The sequence below is a fragment of the Labrus bergylta genome, chromosome 7 (genome assembly GCF_963930695.1).
Source record: "Labrus bergylta chromosome 7, fLabBer1.1, whole genome shotgun sequence".
NCBI lineage: Eukaryota > Metazoa > Chordata > Actinopteri > Labriformes > Labridae > Labrus > Labrus bergylta.
Window position 1 is genome coordinate 14,803,583 of NC_089201.1, and position 20,075 is coordinate 14,823,657.

General features: G+C 42.3%; 1 protein-coding gene across 1 annotated transcript; it reads left to right on the forward strand.

Moving 5' to 3' along the window:
* Nucleotides 1-6,148: 6,148 nt before the first annotated feature.
* hyal6 (hyaluronoglucosaminidase 6) lies at nt 6,149-18,676 on the forward strand. Its single transcript, XM_020634952.2, has 4 exons — nt 6,149-6,276; nt 13,161-14,129; nt 15,121-15,210; nt 15,583-18,676. Exons 2-4 carry the CDS (start codon nt 13,188-13,190, stop codon nt 16,063-16,065), a joined length of 1,515 nt encoding a protein of 504 aa, XP_020490608.2. The 5' UTR covers nt 6,149-6,276; nt 13,161-13,187; the 3' UTR covers nt 16,066-18,676.
* Nucleotides 18,677-20,075: the final 1,399 nt, after the last annotated feature.

The following is a 20,075-nucleotide window of genomic DNA, read 5'->3' on the forward strand; positions in this document are numbered from 1 at the left end:
ACACGGAGCGGAGGCCACACATGAGGAGTTAAAGGACCATTCACAGCCCACACAGAACATGCTTTGTGACAATAGTGACATCCTGCTCGAGTCCCATAGAAGCTGCACTGTTCTGTACAAAAACATGACTCAATCTGAAGTACAGGACAACAACAACATCCTGGAAGTGTTTCAACACACCTAAAGATAAGAACAACACAGGAGCTATGTTGAGAATGGTGCTAGAGGAAGACTTTGAGGGTTCATCATCTGACAAGCAGGAAGTGGAATCAGGGTTTAATTTAAAAACAAATCCAACAAGAGGGAGGGTGTGAATGCTGTGGTGCTTGAAGACTCTGGTTCTCAACTGGTCAGGACCCAAAGGTTGGTCAACGAACAATTTTTTGTGGGTCTCAAATGTGCGCCTAGCATGAAAAAGTGTCAAGAAGTCTCTGAAGCGCTTTTTAAACATGTTTGTTTTGTTCCATCTCTTTCTTCTGTTACATGTTTTGAACCATCTGAGGTCCAAACTGCACCATTTTTTATTAAAGAAATGAGTCAGGGGGCGCCAGTAGTGGTAGTGGTTAGTTGGCATGCCTGAAACATGTAGAGAGGCTGAAGTCTTTGAAGCAGGCAGCCCAGGTTCAAATCTGAACTGTGTCTTTCCCCCTATGCTATTCCCCACACTCTCTCTCTCTCTCTCTCTCTCTCTCTCCCCCTTATTTCTGACTCAATCCACTGTCCTGTCTCTTCAATAAAGGCACAAAAAGACCCCCCTGATGATAGACCAGTGGAGAACCACTGCACTCAACCTTACATATCTTTTAATAATTTTAAAAAGAAGGGGTGAGGCTTTGAGATTAGCCCACAGTGTGATTCTACCTTGCCAGTATGTGATTGTTTTTTGTGTATTCATGTAGTTCCCTGATGGTACCACTAGATGGCGGTAGACTCCTGGTTCTCCAACCTCTCCTGTGGTTTCAGCCCCAAACTGCACACAGAGCAGAAACATAATCAAAATTCAGCTGCTGGAAAAAAGGCTGTAAAACGTTACACGAGGTACATCAGAGCAAATTATCACATCAACATGTGTGTACATTTTAGCACCACATTTTCAACCTCCAGAGCGGGGAAAGTGAGTCATATCATATTTTGAAAGAAGAGGATGATTATCAGTACTTTGTCGAGACAACCTGTTGTTGTTTTTTAAATACACAACTAACTCGGCACTGATCCAGATAGTTTACATGTTAGAAAAGTCTTCTTTTTTTTGCTACAGGTCAGAATATATTTCCTCCCACAGTCCAAAGACATGCTCGTTAGGTTAACTAGTGACTCTAAATTGTCCGTGAATGTGAGTGAGGCTTCTTTATGTCAGCCCTGTGATTGGCTGGTGAACAGTCCAGGATGTAACCCCACCTCTCGCCTGGTGACAGCTGGGATCAGCTCCAGCCCCCCGTGACCCTGAAACAATAAAGCGGTAAAGACAATGGACTGATGGATGGAGGTCAGAATAAAGCTTTGTTTAATTTCACAGGAGTTATGGGGCACGTCCCATGTACAAAGAGCTACAGTCCTGAGAGCGGCGACCCGGGTTCAAATCCACCCTGTGGCTCCTTTGCTGCCACTCTCTCTCTTCCTCCCTGATTTCCGACTCTATCCATCGTCCTATCCTTTTAATAAAAAGGTATAAAATGCCCAAAAATAAATCTTAAAAAATAAATGACTATAATTGAAGGTTAAAGGATACATGTACTGATTCAGGCAGTTTGCATGCTAGAAAAGTAGTTGTTTATTTTGCAGGAGTTATCGCACTTTTCATTCATTTTGACTTTTTAAACTTGATAAAGTTCTTTTTTTTTCTTCTGCATCACTAAAGCGGTAAAGTGAAAGGTTTAGCGAGACGTGAGGAGCGCCTGTGACAACGCCCTCTTCCCAGAAATATTCCTCTGAGGCCCAGACGTAACTTGGGCTCTTTTCTCTCAGTCTGCCGGTGTAATTGAATCAAAACTGCTGCAGAACGGCATGATGGGAGTCTTCATGTCTGTCTGCGTTGTTTCCTGTTCACCAGCCGGTCCAAACAGATCAGACAGTCACAGCCCTTTACTCAGTGATTGGCAGTGATTGTGGGGAGAGAGAAAAAAAGTCTGTACAGATCTTTTCAGCCTTCTTTTTCATTCTTCACACAAATATTTTCTGTTTCTGGTTTTGAGTATAAATAACTGTTAAAATTGAGCTGCATTACTCCTCTTTTTGTAAGTGATTCTCTGTTTCTTTCCTCTCTCAGACGACCAGCTTTCACTCTGCCTTCGAGTGCGCTCTTTTGGAAAAGCTTCAAACACTTCTGACTGTCCAGCATGTTTCAACAAAGCAATTCAGCAGGAAATTATCCTCTGAGCACCATGTCAGTATGAAATACATTTAATTACAGCATGTCTATGGATGAGGAAATATGTTTTAGTCCAGCCTAGAGCCCCATGACATATCTGTCAGCCAATATCCAACAATTCTAGATTCATCTTTAAAGGCATCTGTGTTTTCAAATGTCTGATGATATACATGGTGATGACCCGGTCATCAGGCCCCTGGCAGTCTTTGGCTTGCTGCTGTTTTTCTGTCGGTGTGATTGCTACAGGAGGTGTGTCCTGGCTGGAGGCTCAATGACAGAATCGGCTGCACCTTGACATGGTGCACTCCTGTCTACAAAAACTTTTGCCATCACCCACATGACTCATATACAGATGCATACATATCTGTATATGCACATTTTGAGCAATAGGGCTATCTGCAATTTGCACCAGCGCTTTACAGTCATGTGCACTTAACCTCCTGTCTCTTTAGCACTTTACCCCTGATGGTAACTTTATTCCTGGCTTGTTGTGAGCCAAATCGCATTCCCACTTGTGTATTGTTATACGTGTGTCTTTGTTCACTAATGTACAGTTTATGTTGTTGTTTGGTTTCTGCTTGATGTTGTGCTCTCTGTGTTTTGTGATTATCTATGTAGATTTGTATGTTGTGTACCACCAACCTGCTGGGGGACTACAGATAAAGTAGAGCGGGATTTTCCAGAACAACTTCACCAACCACCAAGGTGCATGAAGAGTGAAAGGCTAGAAGAGGTCAAAAAGCTCCAGCAACACTTGTAGTATGAATATGAACTTTATAAACAAATTAGTGTTACAGTAAAGCCCAAATTCCCCTCCTGGCAATCAGTAAAGGATATTTTAAATTTATCTTATCTTTGCATTATCATATCATTGCAAACTGCAACATGTTGCTCAGTCCACACAGAAAAAAAGCGGTGTTCATTTCAGCTAAAAAAAAACAACAACATCAGCCGCCATATCAAGAATTACTCGATTTCTCTCTCATTAAAATCGTTCCCATTTGAGTCTCAAACAGTCTACAACAGAAGAATATCATAACATGTAAACTGTTCTATAAGTGTATGTGTGAGCATATCTGGCACCAGGTTTTTAACAGCAAAAGCCTTTGCATTACTTCAGCATTACGATCATCTTTCCCTGAAGTTTGATCAAGCTTAAAGCTGATCTTTGTAAACGCAGCGTGTTTATGTAGGTGTGAGGGAGGTTTGAAACTCTGCTGGTTGTATGGAAAAGCTTTATGGAAACCACCCTTCCTCTGTGTCTCCAACACTAACATCCACCTGCACTGCTCAGCACTTCCAGTATTTCTGCAGCTGGCAGGAACTGTTTCAGCTCAGCTTCTGCTGCAGTCAGTCAGTCTGTGTGTGTGTGTGCGTGTGTGTGTATGTGTGAGATCTGACTGCTTGTTAAGAAACATCACTCAGGAGGCCCGGCTTTATCTGTGAATGTAAAATGATCCATCAGCGGTTACTAAGAAGGAAAAACAAGCAGACAGTCCAACTGTCTCCCCGATCAAAAATAACATTTTTCTACGAGGCACAAAGGACGCATATGTTTCAACATGAGTATAACTCAAGCGGCAACCTCCGGTGTTGAAAAATGAGGCAAATGAGCCTGGCCCCGGAACTCACATACACACCTCATTAAAAAAAAGCCTGTTTCAACAGTAGAAATTGTTTACAGTCTGGTACAAAATACGATATTAGCTAGTTATTGTCCTCTTGGGCACACACTGTTGGGAGTGTGAGTTATGCATAATAAGATACAAGGCTGACCTGATTGACAGGCGGGCGCGGTGTAGCAGTTTGTCAGGAGGCCTGAAGTAACTCGCCTCAGCTCCAGCTGTTAGTCTGTCCTTGGGGCGGCTATGGCTCAGTTGGTCAGAGTCGTTGGCTCTCAACTGGAAGGTCAAGGGTTCCATCCCCAGCTCCTGCACTAACATGTCTGATGTGTCCTTGGGCAAGACACTTAACCCTGAATTCATTGGCGCTGCATGAATGGGATTAGTTACTTCTGATGGTCTCATCATTGCCATCAGTGTGTGAAAGTGTAGGTGTGACATGCGGTGTAAAAGCGCTTTGAGTAGTCAGAAGACTAAAAAAAAAACCCTACAGTATACAAGCTCTTGTCCATTTACCATTTACTGTTAGGAGACAGGCTGGGACAGGATTTCCAGCATGGCGGCTGCCGCCTAAAAGCCTCCAGAGCCCCCATACCGTAACAGATGTGTGATGTCGCTCATTCATACTTTATGGTATAATTTCACCAGATATTTGTGCAGTGATTTGGAGTTGGTTGTTTGAGTCCATTTCTTCATCCCTCCCAAGCTGCATCCAAATCCTCCACTTTGCAGATATTTCCTGATATTTTATATTTTTATATTTTATATTTCTTTCATGATAGAAGCGGGTGGACTGATGAAAGAAGCATGCTGGCCGTTGCCATGGCATTTTTGGACACTGTCTGACACTTTTTGTGCAGATACAATCAGGGGAAAAACACTCCTGAACTCAGCATATCATCCTGTGGCTCTGCTCTCACTGTGTGAGCGTGTGAAGTCGTACAACCAAAATATCAACCATGCCAGAAAATCATCAGACCTGTTGGGAGCAGCTGATCTGCCATCGTGCCTCAGAGTACTGCGCGACGGGTGACGTACGATCGACCTAAATTAGTCATACAACTCAAATATCTGGTCTTACTCGAGCTGAAATTGTACAGTGTATACTGAAAATGTATAGGTCTAGAGTTTTCTGCATGTTGCACCAGTTTCATTGGAGCCGAAAAAAGGCACAAATCAAGTTAAAAAGTTCAGAGGGATTTAATCTACATCTGCAGTTTCTGCTCAGTTGTTCCCTCCGGCGAGGTCTCGGGTTGAAGGAATGTACCTTGATTGTATCTACAGTTTATGTTAGCTACTCCACAGCTGGGTTGAGCTGATATTGCTTTACAGCTTTAAGGAAGTGTGGTATTAAAGTAAACTTTGGTTAAGAGTCCGCCCTGTTGGGGCAGCAGTAGACTGATGATTCTGTACATTTCTGATGTGCTGATGTCGAGGTCAAACTGTATCGAGAGTTGGTGTAAAAATGTTTTCTCAGCTGGAGTGATACAAAAACTACATGTGGAGACAACACCTTCCACAGGGTCGTTGACACAGCCATCAATCTCTGCTGTAACTTGTGTGCAGAGTAGCGAGGTTAGCATGCTAACAAGCTAAACTAAGATGGTGAAAAAGGTTTATTTTTGATCTGCAACACTTAATTAGCATCATCAGTGTAAATATTGCTCCGCACAGGCTGTTCATCTTGTTCAATTGTTCTCTGCAGAAATAACCCTGCAGCCTATTAACGAAATTTAAGATATCCTCAAGTTCGAGTGATGGCGTTTGACGACCCATGCTAGCTTTAAAGGGACTAGTTTGGCATGTTGACAATCCAATGATCCATCAGTTTGAAGCAGACCAAAAGTCGAAAACTCGAAGGATAAAATGCAGACGCAACTGAACATAATGTCTTTTAGTTTGTGATGTCACTGATGAGTTTTGCCACAATAAAGAGTTCAAACCTAGGTTTTTTTATTGCTGTGAATGGAAAATGTCTCAGGTATCCTTCGCTAACAATTGGTCTTCATACTCTAGAATATTCTCTTCTTTGCTGTTTGGTCCACTGATTAAGAACTGCCTGTTTGGGCACTGATGAGGAGGGGCCAAACCAACAATAGAGGGGCATTAGTGCCCCCGGGAGCATCCAGGGACCTGAGAGAAGGGGGGGTCAGCGACACAGAGGGACAATTCAGCCGAACGTCGGATGGACAACTTTCATATCTGAAGTTTAAAACACACAAGAGAAGAGAGGAATTAACTAACAGGAAGACCGTGATCCTCAGCACCAAGAGGAGGGACGAGAAGGTACGTCATATTTTTAATTACGTTTTTCTACGTCTTCATTTCCAAATATTAAAAATAAAGCAGTTATGATGGTGAGATAATATGATTTCTATAGCTATGATCTTTTAGTGGAGGATTGTCATGAAAGTCTGCCTCCATTGGTGATCTTTGAGTGTGACGAATTCTTCTTAATTGGCTCTTGAAGTCGTACAAATTAAACAATGAGCCATATACCGCTAACTTGAGTTACAGCATACAAGTGTTTATATTTTAAAATGTATTGCGAGGCCGCATAAACACTGTTAATGGAATTGGCAACGAGAAAGCATCGAAAGTTTTTTTTTTTTCTTGGCCGTTAGTCAAGGCAAGAAAGCTTTGGACCTTCTGTCTTGCTTTCATCATATAGCGATACTGTTTTAGTTCTAAAATGATACCTGGATGGTTTGGTTGCTACAATACAAATATTTTCACATTAAAGTAGCAATATGTAGGACAGAATGAAATGATAAAGTGACCTTACTATATGATCAGACATTAATGAAACATGCTATGTTGAAGTGCTGGCTTCTCTGACAACAATGCAGCAGCCAGTATGTCCTCCTTCTAACTTTAGATTCTGGTCCTGAATGCTCTGGATTTGTTTGGACCAGAGAAGGTAGGCGGTTTTAAGTCACCCCCACATGACTGTTTTGGACGCCCCTCGGTTTGCCCGATATGAGACCAGTTATCAGGTCAAACCAACAGGTGTTGCAGCGATGGGAGCGGGCAAGAGAACTGGTTCAGATAGAAGTGATTGTACCCGACCTAAAAAGCCTCTGCATGTTTCTAATAAGCTCCACGAGCAGAAACGTGCTCAAACTAGGATCAATATTGGAGATGCTTTTGAAAAATGGAGAGAGGTTAGAACGCAGAAAGGTTTACAGACCAATGCAGAGCTGGCTAAACACTGAAGCTTCAGTGTCCAGCACATGGCAACCTGCGTGAGCATCGACTCTGGAGAGGAGGGGGCAGGGGGAGACAGCTCTCTACAATGTTTAGAATTTAGACTGCAGTACCCATTTTAAACACTAGGTGTCAGAGTTACATATTAGTCCTATGAATACATATTGTTAATTACCCTATATCTAGAGTTGTACTTGCTGCAACGTACATATTCATACGTGTATCATTCACAAATATTACATAAATTATCCTGAAAATAGCCATTTTGCATGTTGGAAACTGATAAATTCTATGCTTTAAGCATATTTTCATGCTTAAAAAGTCCTTTTTTGTTAAGCAGAATATAAAATACAACATTTCTGGGTCGGCTGCATTGGAGAAATAATCACCAGTGAGCTCAATTTTGAAAATATCCTGTTTAGAAAAACATATAAACCACTTTAAGACAAATTGAGACTTGATTGCTGTTAGGATGTATTCTCTTTGGATCCATATTGTCGACAGTGTGTAAAGGGAATTTTAACATTTAAACAAAGAAAAAGCCCCTGAAGAAAATTCTCTACTCCGGCTCTTTAACGACTGAAATGTGAAAGTAAAATATAAAAAGCAGCTTCACAACATTGCAGCAGTGAAAAGTGTCTGAGTGCTGGTGTTAATAAAACCATAAAATCACATCTGGAAACTGCAGCAGAGAGACCGCAGCCTGAGAAACCACACGTGAACATAATCAAGACTCTACTGAATCCTGGAAATGAACCAGATAGAGTCTGTGTGTGTGTGTGGGTGTGTGTGTGTGTGTGTGTGTGTGTGTGTGTGTGTGTGTGTGTGTGTGTGTGTGTGTGTGTGTGTGTGTGTGTGGGTGTGTGTGTGTGTGTGTGTGTGTGTGTGTGTGTGTGTGTGTGTGTGTGTGTGTGTGTGTGTGTGTGTATGTGTGAGACTATTTGACGTTTTGACATTTCAACAAGCAATTAGTTTGAGGCAGGCCGAGGACTCAAATCAGAGCCAACTCAACTTTGTATCTTCGAGATTTTGAATGAAAGTATGTCACACAATAGTATACTCTATGTTTAACAGCCACAAAGGGAAAGCATCAGACTGAATATATACAACATCCTGATGATTTAGTTATTCCTAGCGCCTTGCTAGTAGTGGAACCAGAACAGTCATATTTTTCCTGTCAGTGGTGCCACTGTAAAGGTCACAGGGTTGTTTATATTTACAGCGGTTTCTTTTTATGGATCATACAAATCCAAACTCAAATTCCTACAAATCTTGCAGACAGAGGAGTTGTTCTGCTGGATGTGCAAACATATTTCTATCTTAACTCGGAGCATGATGGGATTGGAGTTTGAACATGGAAAAATACTTCTTGAGTGCACAAAAGTCACATTTCATGGAGAAATTATCAAGTAAACAGTAATCCAATCCTGTTTGCCACTTATTTTATATTGAATATTTTTGCAGATATAGAACCCAAACAGTCATGTCAATTTTTAATAATTCAACTGCATAAAGGTTATATATTCTCCTCCTCTTCAACCAGTTTAAATAAGTCTCAGAGCTCCCCTAAACATGTGTGTGAAGTTTATTGTTCTAAATCCACCCTGATCCTGTATTTGATCATGTCTATAAACCCCTCTATTTCAGCCCTGATCAGAACAGGCTGTTTCTGTGTCTGTACCTTTAAATGTAAATGAGCTGTGTCTGACCACGCCCCCTCTCTGGAAGTGCTTGGGTGTCTGGGGCTTTCTCACTCCATGTCCTATTGTTTAAGGTGAGAAGGCAGACTCAGAGGGCAGAACAAACACCTAGCTGTGGGAGTGTCACCCACCTGGGGGAGGGGTTACTGCCCTTTGTGATGTCATGAAGGGAACATCTCCAACCGGTCTGTTTGAGAACACATTTTCTGAAAAGTGGAGCAGGCAAAAGACGGAGAGGATGGACTTTTCATTTTCAACCATTGGGGGGGTTTATAGACAGACTAGATACACATATTAGTGTTAGAGGAACATGGTGGAGTGGATTTTGCATAATATGTGACATTTAAAGGTACACAACTGAATGAAATTATTTTCTCATAGACCAGAGGGAGGAGGTGCAAATAATCAAAAGACCACAATTAAAAATCACAAGTGCCGAGCATATGGCTATGATATGGGATATAGATACTGTTTAGTATGAATACAGAGGCATATACAGTGAATAAACTGAAAAATGCAGAAAAACATTTAAATGTTTTCTGTTTCATTCTTCATCACAGTTTGTATCAGGTTGGATCATCCGCAGACCTTTGCAGATTGTGATCCAACTGTCCTTGGTTTCAGATGTCTTTATTCAGGGTCCATTAAGTATCGGGTCAAGACATGCGGTCTGGAGAATTAGTCAATTAAGGACTTGATGCACAGCCATCTCGCTTACCCACAAAAACACACACACACACAGCTGTGTTGTAGACACGTTTGTAAATCCACACATGCATCATCTAATGTACATGTTGGGAATCAAAGCGGTCTGACTCAGACTTTCTGTGGTTTTCAAACCCACCCACAGACACACACACAGACACACACACAGACACACACCTACACACAGACACACACGCACACGCACACGCACACACACACACACACACACACACACACACACACACACACACACAGACACACACACCGACACACAGACACACACACACACACACGCACACGCGCAGACACACACACACACACACACACACACACACACACACACACACAGACGCACACACACACACACACACACACACACACACACACAGACACACACACAGACACACACACACACACTCACACAGACACGCACACGCACACGCACGCACACGCACACGCACGCACACACACGCACACACACACACACACACACACACACGCACGCACACACACACACACACACACACGCACACACACACACACACACACACACACACACGCACACACACTTCACGATATGTGGTGTGGCTACAGAGCGACAGTCCCTCTGTCTCTGGTTGTTAGACATTAACACTAGATAATTAACTGCTAATTCAAGGTTGGATTCATATTTTCCAGAGAGCTGGTAATGACTCAAACACACTCACTGAGACCAAAGACCCCCGAGTATAGCATCCCCAAATCTGCACACACGGCTCTGTCAAAACACAACAGATAAAATCCAGCTAAGGGCAAGCTCGATAACATCCACGCCCTCCCCTCTGTGCTCCCTCAAGAGCCATAGTAGAAACTACATCATCTCATGTCTCATTCAGCGGAAAGTAAATTCACAGTATAAACTCCGTCATCATGACGTGCTTTAAGTGTGAGCTAGTGCACGCAAGCGGTAGAGAGCGAGCAGGGAGACAGGGAGGCGTGTGATTGGTTCATCAGATTGGTACCTCGTGGCAGACATTGGTTGAAGTTTTTACAGGCTTACAAACTGCTACAGATGACGGATTTTCTTCATTCCTTTTTCAAAGAACATGAGTTATTAATTTCTGTCAGGACCTAAAGATAAGTTCAACCTATATCTTAAAAAGTGTATCTGGAGGAAATGACCAACCATGGCATTAATAGGTGTAATGTTTGGCATGGTCTCTACACAACATAAATGTATTTACAATGTAGGCCTAATGAGAACTTACAACAAACAAACACGAGTGATAACATTTCCTGATAATATATGAATAGGATAATCTACCATTAATGACAAACGCTTTAAGTTTCCAGCTGGTTAACTCATCAAGCTTTTTGAAAGTGTAAAATAAATGTGCAGAATGCTTACACGAACATGCCAATATGTTTGTAAAAACAACACTAAAAGTGTTACCTTTTGCAGTTAACATATTTTATCGTCATAATCCTGGTAAAAATTAACTTCAAGTTTTTCTCCATCTCCAGTACTCTACTGAATGAATACTCTCTTGGACACATATCAAGGGGCGTTCAGAGGTAGACGCATTGGCCTGGTGCCGTCTGGTCAATATAACCAACATGGATAAACTAGGGGCAAAGGAGTTCTAATATCTGGTAACACAAAAGTACTCCAACATTTGACTTTGGTCAGTATGTAATAAATCAATGTAACTTTTAAAGGCAGTAATGTTGTGAAGTAACAAGTTAAAAATCAACATTACCCAACGCTGGTCATTTGAACAAATTAAAAGAGTTGACCTAAAGGAACATGTTGGATCACCAAAGTGTTTCCAATTCTTCAATAAATGTCCAAAATACATTTTATTGCAGTCCATCCCATGCTGTTGAGGTACTTGAGGTACTTGAGGTACTTGTTGAGGTACTTGAGTCTGGACCACAGCGATGGGCCGACTGACTGGCATTGCCATCCAGTGCTCGTAGCTCACAAGTGAACCTCCTGTCCTCATCTGGATCCAATTAGCCGAGTTCAGCAGCTTTTTACCATTTTGTTGTGTCTGTCTGAGACAAAACTGAGTCTCCTGTGTCAGTTTGGACTAAGATGCTGATTTTGGGGGGTCTTTCTTGTGGTTTCATGTTGCGGTGTATTTCAGAGATTCTGGGCCTTTCGGTGGTTTTGAGGACAGCCTGAGTGGCTTCACCGCACTTTGTTTGTCTTGGATCAGTAGAAAAACCATCTAGCTCGGAGAAACTTGTTAGAGACACAGCCTGGGGAAATGCTTTCATATGCTGAGCCAGACAAGAGGAAACTTTTTTTTGATGAATTATCACCTTGTAAGATGTTTTAGGGGTTACATTATGACAGTTTATTAGTCCTCTTTCTTCCACCATCTTCTCCTAAAACTCTCTACAGACTAGAGCTGACTCCACTCGAGATCCACATGCAATATTTGCTGGGATCATAAAGTTCTCATGCCATTAAAATCATCAGAGAACATCATCTCCAGGCTGACGCTTCCTCAGATGAATGAAAAGTTGAAATGGTCAGAGAAGCCTCAAGCCACCGGCGGTTTTCCCGCTCCACTGCTCTACTGTACTTACAATCCCACAAAGAGAATGATGGGAGATTTTCCGTGGCTTCCTTGGAGGCAACCTCAGTGGCCATGTTTCCCAAGAGCCGGGTCATAATATCTTTCCCCCTGACTTTGGAAAAACTGAATTATGAATTACTTGCATGTGAGTGGGGGCGCCAAGGGCAATTATCTGGGGAGCTCTTGCATAAAGAGCGGGAGGGAACGCTTTGGAAGAATGTCAGAGAAGAAAATAAAAAGTCAGAGCAACAAAAGAGGCTGAAACTGTCCTGAATATATAACAGAATGAAAAAGGATTGTTAAGCTTTAGAGTTGTAGCTGTAATCTTTGAAATGCTTAATTCTGAAACTCTTTGCGGAAGGCCTCATCATCAATGGGGGTCATCATGATTGTGCAAATGTTTGCAGAATGAGAAATATAACTAAAGGTAATGACCATCCAGTGTTTCCTGTACACATAAACTTTACCCGAATGTCACAAACATGTAGCCTTTATGATCAATTCATCTATATTTAGTCTATTTTTCCATTTATTTTTGGAGAGATGACATGGAAGATATTTCTCTCAAATCATGCAGGCCTGAACTACGGTGGCCAGCAGGTGTCAGAAAAATAGATATCTAAAACGCTTTGCAAAGAGAAATGACAGGAATGTTTAAAAACCGGATTCTTACAAATCTGTGTTTAAATGATGTAAGGAAAAGCTGCAGGACCTCCTGACTGTGAAGAGTCACTTAGCTATTAGTTATTAGAGAGTAGAGTTTACCCTGACTATCTTCCCTGTCCAAAGCATCTCTTACTTTGGGAATCCCTTTCATCAAAGTCCTGCTCCCTGTGAGAACAGGGGAGCTTTGTGTTTTGTTGTGGAATCTGGAGCGTTCACTTCAGCGCTAATCTCTCATGTGTCATCGTACATTATCTCTGCTCGTTCAACCTCACAACGTGTTTATTTTCTCTCTCAAACATGTTGATTCTCTTGTCTGCCTGTGCAGGACCACTAATTGCTCCATGAAGAATCGATGGCCATGGCTGTGATGGAGCCCCGTCTCCTGGCTCTGGCCGTGTGGGTTTGCATGGGAGTGGTGCTACAAGTTCAGGGCGACCAGATGAAGCCAGCACGGGCACCTCTGATCCCCAACCGGCCTTTCGTCGTTGTGTGGAACGCTCCCACTGAATCCTGCCGCCTTCGATTCAAAGTGGACTTGGACCTTAGCGTTTTTGACATCGTAGCAAACTTGAATGAAACCCTAAGTGGACCAAACGTCACCATATTCTACCACAGCCATTTGGGATACTATCCATACTTCTCCAACTCCGGGGATCCTATCAACGGTGGACTACCGCAGAACCAGAGCATCTCCAAACACCTGAGCAAGGCCCGCTCGGACATTGACAAGCTAATCCCCCACAAGGACTTCAGAGGCCTGGGTGTGATCGACTGGGAAAACTGGAGGCCTCAGTGGGTCAGAAACTGGGGTTCTAAGGACATCTACCGCAACAAATCCAAGGAACAGATTCGGAAACTTCACCCGAACTGGCCGGAGAGCAAGGTGGAGAACGAAGCCAAGGAGAGTTTTGAGAGGGCTGGGCTTGCATTCATGAATCTGACCTTGGCGTTGGCTGAAGGTCGCAGGCCAGACGGGCTGTGGGGTTTTTACCTGTTCCCGGACTGTTACAACTACGGATACAAGCAGCACCCACAAAGGTACACCGGTGAATGCCCCAACATTGAGCACGTCCGTAACGACCATCTAATGTGGCTTTGGAAGGAGAGCACGGCCCTCTACCCGTCAATCTACCTGGACTACGAGCTCAAGTCCTCACCCAACACTGTCAGGTTCGTCCACTACAGAGTCAAGGAGGCCATGAGGATTGCGTCCATCGCTCGTACGGACTTCACGTTGCCTGTGTTTGTCTACTCCAGACCGTTCTACGCTTACACCTTTGTGGTTCTCTCAGAGGTAAGTTGTTGTTAGAAAAATCAGGCCTCCAAACTCAAGGCTTCAAAATGGGAGTCTACAAATAAATATGTGGTTCACGCAGCCATGTCCACTTCTTATAACAGTCGACAATCAAGACTAAAATAGGAACCTGATTAGCTTCTAAATCAGGCAATTTGTTCCAGTCAATAAAAATCTGGAATAAGCTTGTAGTCAATCACCTTAACAAAATAATTGCTTGGGAATTGGAAGGGAATAAAGTTATTTTCCAAACTTTTACTGCTTGTCCTCAAACCTCTCCTATAGTTTCACTCTAGTTGAGTTGTTGGCCGTAATTTCAACCTTTCAGCTGATTTACAAATAACAGAAGAAGAGAAAGACATCCAGTACATTTTGGTAAATGTTTACAGAGTGAACCTGCCAGTCAAAAGTTGCAGACTTTTTTTGGAGAAAAAGACGAGCTAAACTCAAAAACAGAAATGGAAAACTTTAAGATTGGGGTGTCTTGAAATAGCTGAATTCTAAAAGTCTACATTTCACCTTTAAGTTGTTCTCTCTGTCATGATGGTTGCCTGGCTGTCCCTGCTAGCTGTGTTTGTGTGAATGTCTCTGAAACGTTCTCGTTATGCCATCACCAGAACAACTGACTCGAGTGTGTACTTTTTTTAGTTAGTTATTTTTGAGTAGGAAAGCTGAAGAGACGCAGGAAATGTTGGGAAAATAGAGTGGGCGGTGACATGCAGGTGGTGAAGGGTTGAAGTCAGATTCGAACCCACAGCTGCTAGGACGAGGATTATAGCCTCTGTACCTGGGGCCTGCAACATAACTGGCGTTCTCCGGAGTATATACTTTAAAGATGCTTTGAAAAGAAAGACTCTTCTCAGTCAACAGTTGGTGGGAAAATGTGAATCATTTGAATCCCTTTATGTCTAAATAAATGGTTAAATAAGTAAATGGTTGTATTTTAAATCAGGTGTTTGCTAGTTTGTAAGCGGCTGTTATTGCATTTCAGAGTGACCTGATTCACACGATTGGGGAGAGCGCTGCACTGGGAGCATCAGGTGTTGTTCTGTGGGGATCATCAGAGTATGCACGGACACAGGTACAGTACAGTTACTACTGGTGAGTGAGATGGAAATTGTAAAAAATAATAACATCAAAATGACTTGGGGCGTCTGTGGCTCAGTAAAGTCGGTCGTTTCTCAACCAGAAGGTCGAGGGTTCAATCCCCAGATCCTGCAGCCACGTGATCCAATGTGTCCCTGGGCAAGACACTTAACCCCAAGTTGCTCCTGCTGCTTCGTCCTTGGTGTATGAATGTGTATGCATGGAATTAGTTAATACTGACACTTTACACAGCATCAGTGAATATTAGACCTATTTGTTCTCCCTTTATTGAAAACATGAAATCTACAAGTGGGAACCTTTGTTTTTAAAGTGTAATAACTGTGATTTTGTCCCCTGCTCTTTTCAGAGAAATTGCCTGACAGTGAAGAAGTACATCGACGGTCCTCTGGGACATTACGTCATCAACGTCACCTCTGCCGCCAAGCTGTGCAGCAAGGCACTCTGCAAAAAGAATGGCAGGTGTGTACGCAAAAGCCTTGACTCGGGCGCTTACCTGCACCTGAACCCGCGCTTCTTCCACATCCACCATAACCCGGCACCCAGGGGCCCCCGCTTCCAAGTCAGAGGTCACCTCAACAACCACGACATCCTGGACATGAAGCACAAGTTCACCTGTCAGTGCTACCAGGGCTGGACCGGGGTTTACTGCGAGATGCCTCAGACTCCATCACGTCTTCCTCCTCCACCTCAGCCCGCCATCCCTCTGCCTCACCCACGGGAACACAGCCTGCTGGGAGATATCCTGCTCCTCCTGTCCCTCCATTTCTCCTGTCTGTGTGTCATCATGTTCCTGGGACTCTGTCTGATTATAAAGTGTCTGATTCTGTAGACACCAAGACTTCATTTTGGGACTGAAGAGTTGTTGTTGAGATAACAATAAAGATCTTTAGAAGGAGAAGCTACAATTAAATGTGTGACATTGTGCTCTGCAGTTCCTCAAACTTCCACTAGGTGCTGCTCCAAGAAAACTGCTGTGAAATGTGTCGGGAAACACTCAAACTTTAGAATTCAAACATCAACAAATACAGTCATGTTTTTGTGTATAGGTCATCTTATGTTTGTCTCTAGGAATTTCAATAAAAGATCACATTTGCCCCCATTTTGCTTTTTTAAAATTGCTCTACCAGGAAATAAGTCCTGTAAGGCCCATGTCCACCTAACGTTTTTTTTTCTGAGCGCATGCTTCTTATTAAAATCGTTATCAAAGATTAGAGAGCATTTGGATCAGCAGGCGGCGCCCCAAAGAAAAAACGCAGCTCCCAGCGTCCTTTTTATGCGGCTAAAGTTGAAAATCTTTCCTATTGAGTGTGTTATGTGGACTTGAGTGTCCCGGTTCTGAGCCTTATCCTGGTTTTCATCATCAGGGTAATGGTGTTTACATACACACAGAGAAACCTGGTTATTCATATCCCTGTATGCATGACAAATACAAGTACGCCCCTTTCTGATTGCTATACCTTCTTGGTGCAGGCGCCAGTGATGTTTATTTTTTTACAATAATGTGGCATTTGGATGCTTCTCCCATTTAAATTTCCAATTATATTTATTTCATTTATTACCTAGAGAATCCAATCTGGAGTTTATTTTGTTGGGCAAAAGCACAAAATAAATATTATTCTCCTTTAAAACAATCAGTAAATCAAGTGAGACAGTTCTGTCATATTACAGTCACACTCATTTGTCTCGTGTTGGTTAATGACTGTAATGAGCCTGACTTTACAGACGGCTCTTCATCAGCCTGCAGACAGTTGGGTTGTGATGGAGAAAGTCACTCAGATGAGTCACGGCGAGCTGCTGTAGGCGGTTTAACAATAGTCCCAGGAGAAAGGGAGGAACAAACACAGCTCAGGGGGGACGTGAGGAGGGAGGAGACGTTTCTGTAGCTTCATGATTCATGTCTGTTGATTATGTGAGGATTACAGAAAGTGTTAAAGTCAGCCAAATTAAAGTCTTAACTTCACTTTAACAGAAGCTCTAGATTTGTAGAACTAATCTGCAGCTGCTGCAGGATCAGAGAGCTCCTCCATATCAATGTTTACACTTTAAATTTAAAGGTCACATATTCTCCTCCTCTTCAACCAGTGTAAATAAGTCTCAGATCTCCCTAAAACATGTCTGTGAAGTTTCTTGTTCTAAATCCACTCTGATCCTGTATTTGATCATGCCTATAAACCCCTCTGTTTCAGCCCTGCTCAGAACACGCTGTATCTGTGTCTGTACCTTTAAATGTAAATGAGCTGTGTCTGACCACGCCCCCTCTCTGGAAGGGCTTGGGTGGCTCGGGGCTTTCTCGCTCCAAGTCCTATTGTTTTTGGTGAGAAGGCAGACTCAGGGGGCAGAACAAACACCTAGCTGTGGGAGTGTCACCCACCTGGGGGAGGGGTTACTGCCCTTTGTGATGTCATAAAGGGAACATTTTCTGAAAAGTGGAGCAGGCAAAAGACAGAGAGGATGGACTTTTCTCATCATTGGGGTTTGTAGAGCGACATTGGGTTTGTAGAGCGACTGGAGAAATATATTAGAGTTAGAAAAATATGGTGAAGTGGATTTTGCAGAATATGTGATCTTTAAGCAAAGGAGCTGAAGGAATACAACTTATTATTGTTTATGTATTTAAAAAAATTATTTGTAGTAATTACCTAAGCAAGCAGATTTTGGGAGGGTTTGATTATCTCTGACATCTTTTTTTGAGACGAATAACTAAAAAGTGACCGTTTTAAAGGAATAGTTCATTAGTCAGGGGAAATACAACACATTTAAATCCTTCTATCAGGGCATAACAGTTAAAGCAGAACTCAAGAATAATGCATTAAGATTTCTCTCTTAAATGTTAGAAATATGCTGATGTTAGCATTAAGCTAGGAGCAACAACATGGGTTGCTCCATAGCATTGGTTTGAATCTGAACTTGGCCCTTTGCTGCATGTTGTCCCCCACTCTCTCTCCTCCCAATTATTCCTTTCTCTACTCAGCTGTCCTATCTAATAGACGCAAAAAGACCAACAAATATTTTTATAAAAGAAAGCATAAAAACTGTTCATGACGAGCTGCTGAGACTCTGAGCTGAAACTGAGTCAGTTGAATAATTTTGGCAGCTCAGCTCTGCAGGAGTTATTATCGGATTATGATGATTGACAGCACATGAAATAAACAGACCCGGCATCTGCAATTCACAGCCCTCTCAGTTTCATGTTGGAGTGTTTTTTCTTCATCTTCATCTGAGAAAAAAATGTTGTGAATGAAAGTTACATCAGAGAGAGAATAGTGCGACTTTATCAACACAGCTTTCCCTCTCGTTTCCTCCAGCTCATACGATACCCCTCGTTATAGAAATAAACTCCAGAGGTGCACAATTCAATCTGAAACACAACACCTGCAATTTTAGAAACCACAGACTCTGTTTAGCTCCTGTACTCTGACTAATAACCATAATCAGCTTAAGTCTAGTGTCAGCACTCGCTCTGGATGTTCAGCTCATGTGCAGACTCAATGTGAGTTTGACGTTGTCTCTTAAAATGAGAGGGATGATGTTTTGGAGTTATTTACTTTTTGGTTGTTTTGTAAATTATGGATTGACATGTCCAAGCTGAAGTTTACTTTTTCTTATGAAGTGAAGTTGTTTATGTTGGTTGACCAAGGATGCTCCTCTCTCTCTCTCTTTCTGCATGTCAGTATCTGTAAATCTTCATATTAGTAAATGACTAACCACATATCTTCCTGGGATCTCCTGAGCTCTCTTACCTCATAGGTTCCTCTGGATTGTTGGTGGGGACAGCCTGCTGCTATCTGCCTATCCTTCTCCTTCTTCCTGCATCTCCCCCATCCCCCCATTTTTCGATCCCTGCAGCGCAGTCTCAGCAGACAGCTGTTCATCATGAGTCCCGTTCTGCACAAGGTTGCTGCCTCTTTGCTAAATGTTGCTAAGGGCTCATGATGGATTAATTTGATTGATTGATTAAAAGAGGTTATTTTTGGACACACAGATGTACTGCACCTCTAGAACCAAACCAAATATGTTAAGCTCATCTTGTCTGGTAAAGAAGAGTAACAAGATATGTTTGACTTGAAATTAGAAAGAAATTAACTGGCTTTGCAGTATACTTTCCCTGTGTGTTCATGTAACTCTGAACATCTGAAAACTTATACTATTTACAAGTCAAACATTTAATTTTAGCGTACATATTCAAAACAGAAAAAGACAGATTCATGTATATTCATATTTTTGGTAGGTATTTGTTAAGTGACAACTTGGAAGTGCAGTTCCTTAAATGGCCACTTGAGGCTGGCTCCAAAATTGAGTCAATCCCTGTAGAGTTATAATTTCACAACTTTACAACGGAGTCAAACATGTTTAAAGCCTCAACCAAAAACAGTTTTCTCCAAAATCAGTGGTTCTCCACTGGCATAGTCTCAGGACCCACCACCAACTCCTTAAAAATAAACCGCGACCCCAATTTTGAATATTTATCAACTAATGAGATTTTCTTTATGAAAAATTGTGCAGTTTGGACCTCAGACAGTACAGAAAAATATGACAGAACAAAGAGATGAAACTAAACAAACATGTTTTAAAAGTGATTTTTTTAAAAACTTCTTGACCCCACTGGCAAAATTTCACGACCCATGGAAAAACGACTCCACGACCCACTTTTGGGTCCCGAACCACCAGTTTAGAACCATTGGCCTAAATCCCTTACCAGCCATGAAAACTATACACAAACTGAATATATTCCTGATTAAATCATATCAAGGTACGCTGGTCAGGGCGTGATCAATTTCAGTGACGGATTGGTCCTGCTCTTTACGGCATTGCTCTTGTCCAAATATGGTCACTTATGAC

Bases quoted from the DNA above. Each gene is read 5' to 3' on its own strand.
- hyal6 (XM_020634952.2), top strand. From the start codon at position 13,188: ATGGCCATGGCTGTGATGGAGCCCCGTCTCCTGGCTCTGGCCGTGTGG. The intron at 14,130-15,120 runs GTAAGTTGTTGT...ATTGCATTTCAG, and splicing joins CCTTTGTGGTTCTCTCAGAG to AGTGACCTGATTCACACGAT. The intron at 15,211-15,582 runs GTACAGTACAGT...TGCTCTTTTCAG, and splicing joins CAGAGTATGCACGGACACAG to AGAAATTGCCTGACAGTGAA.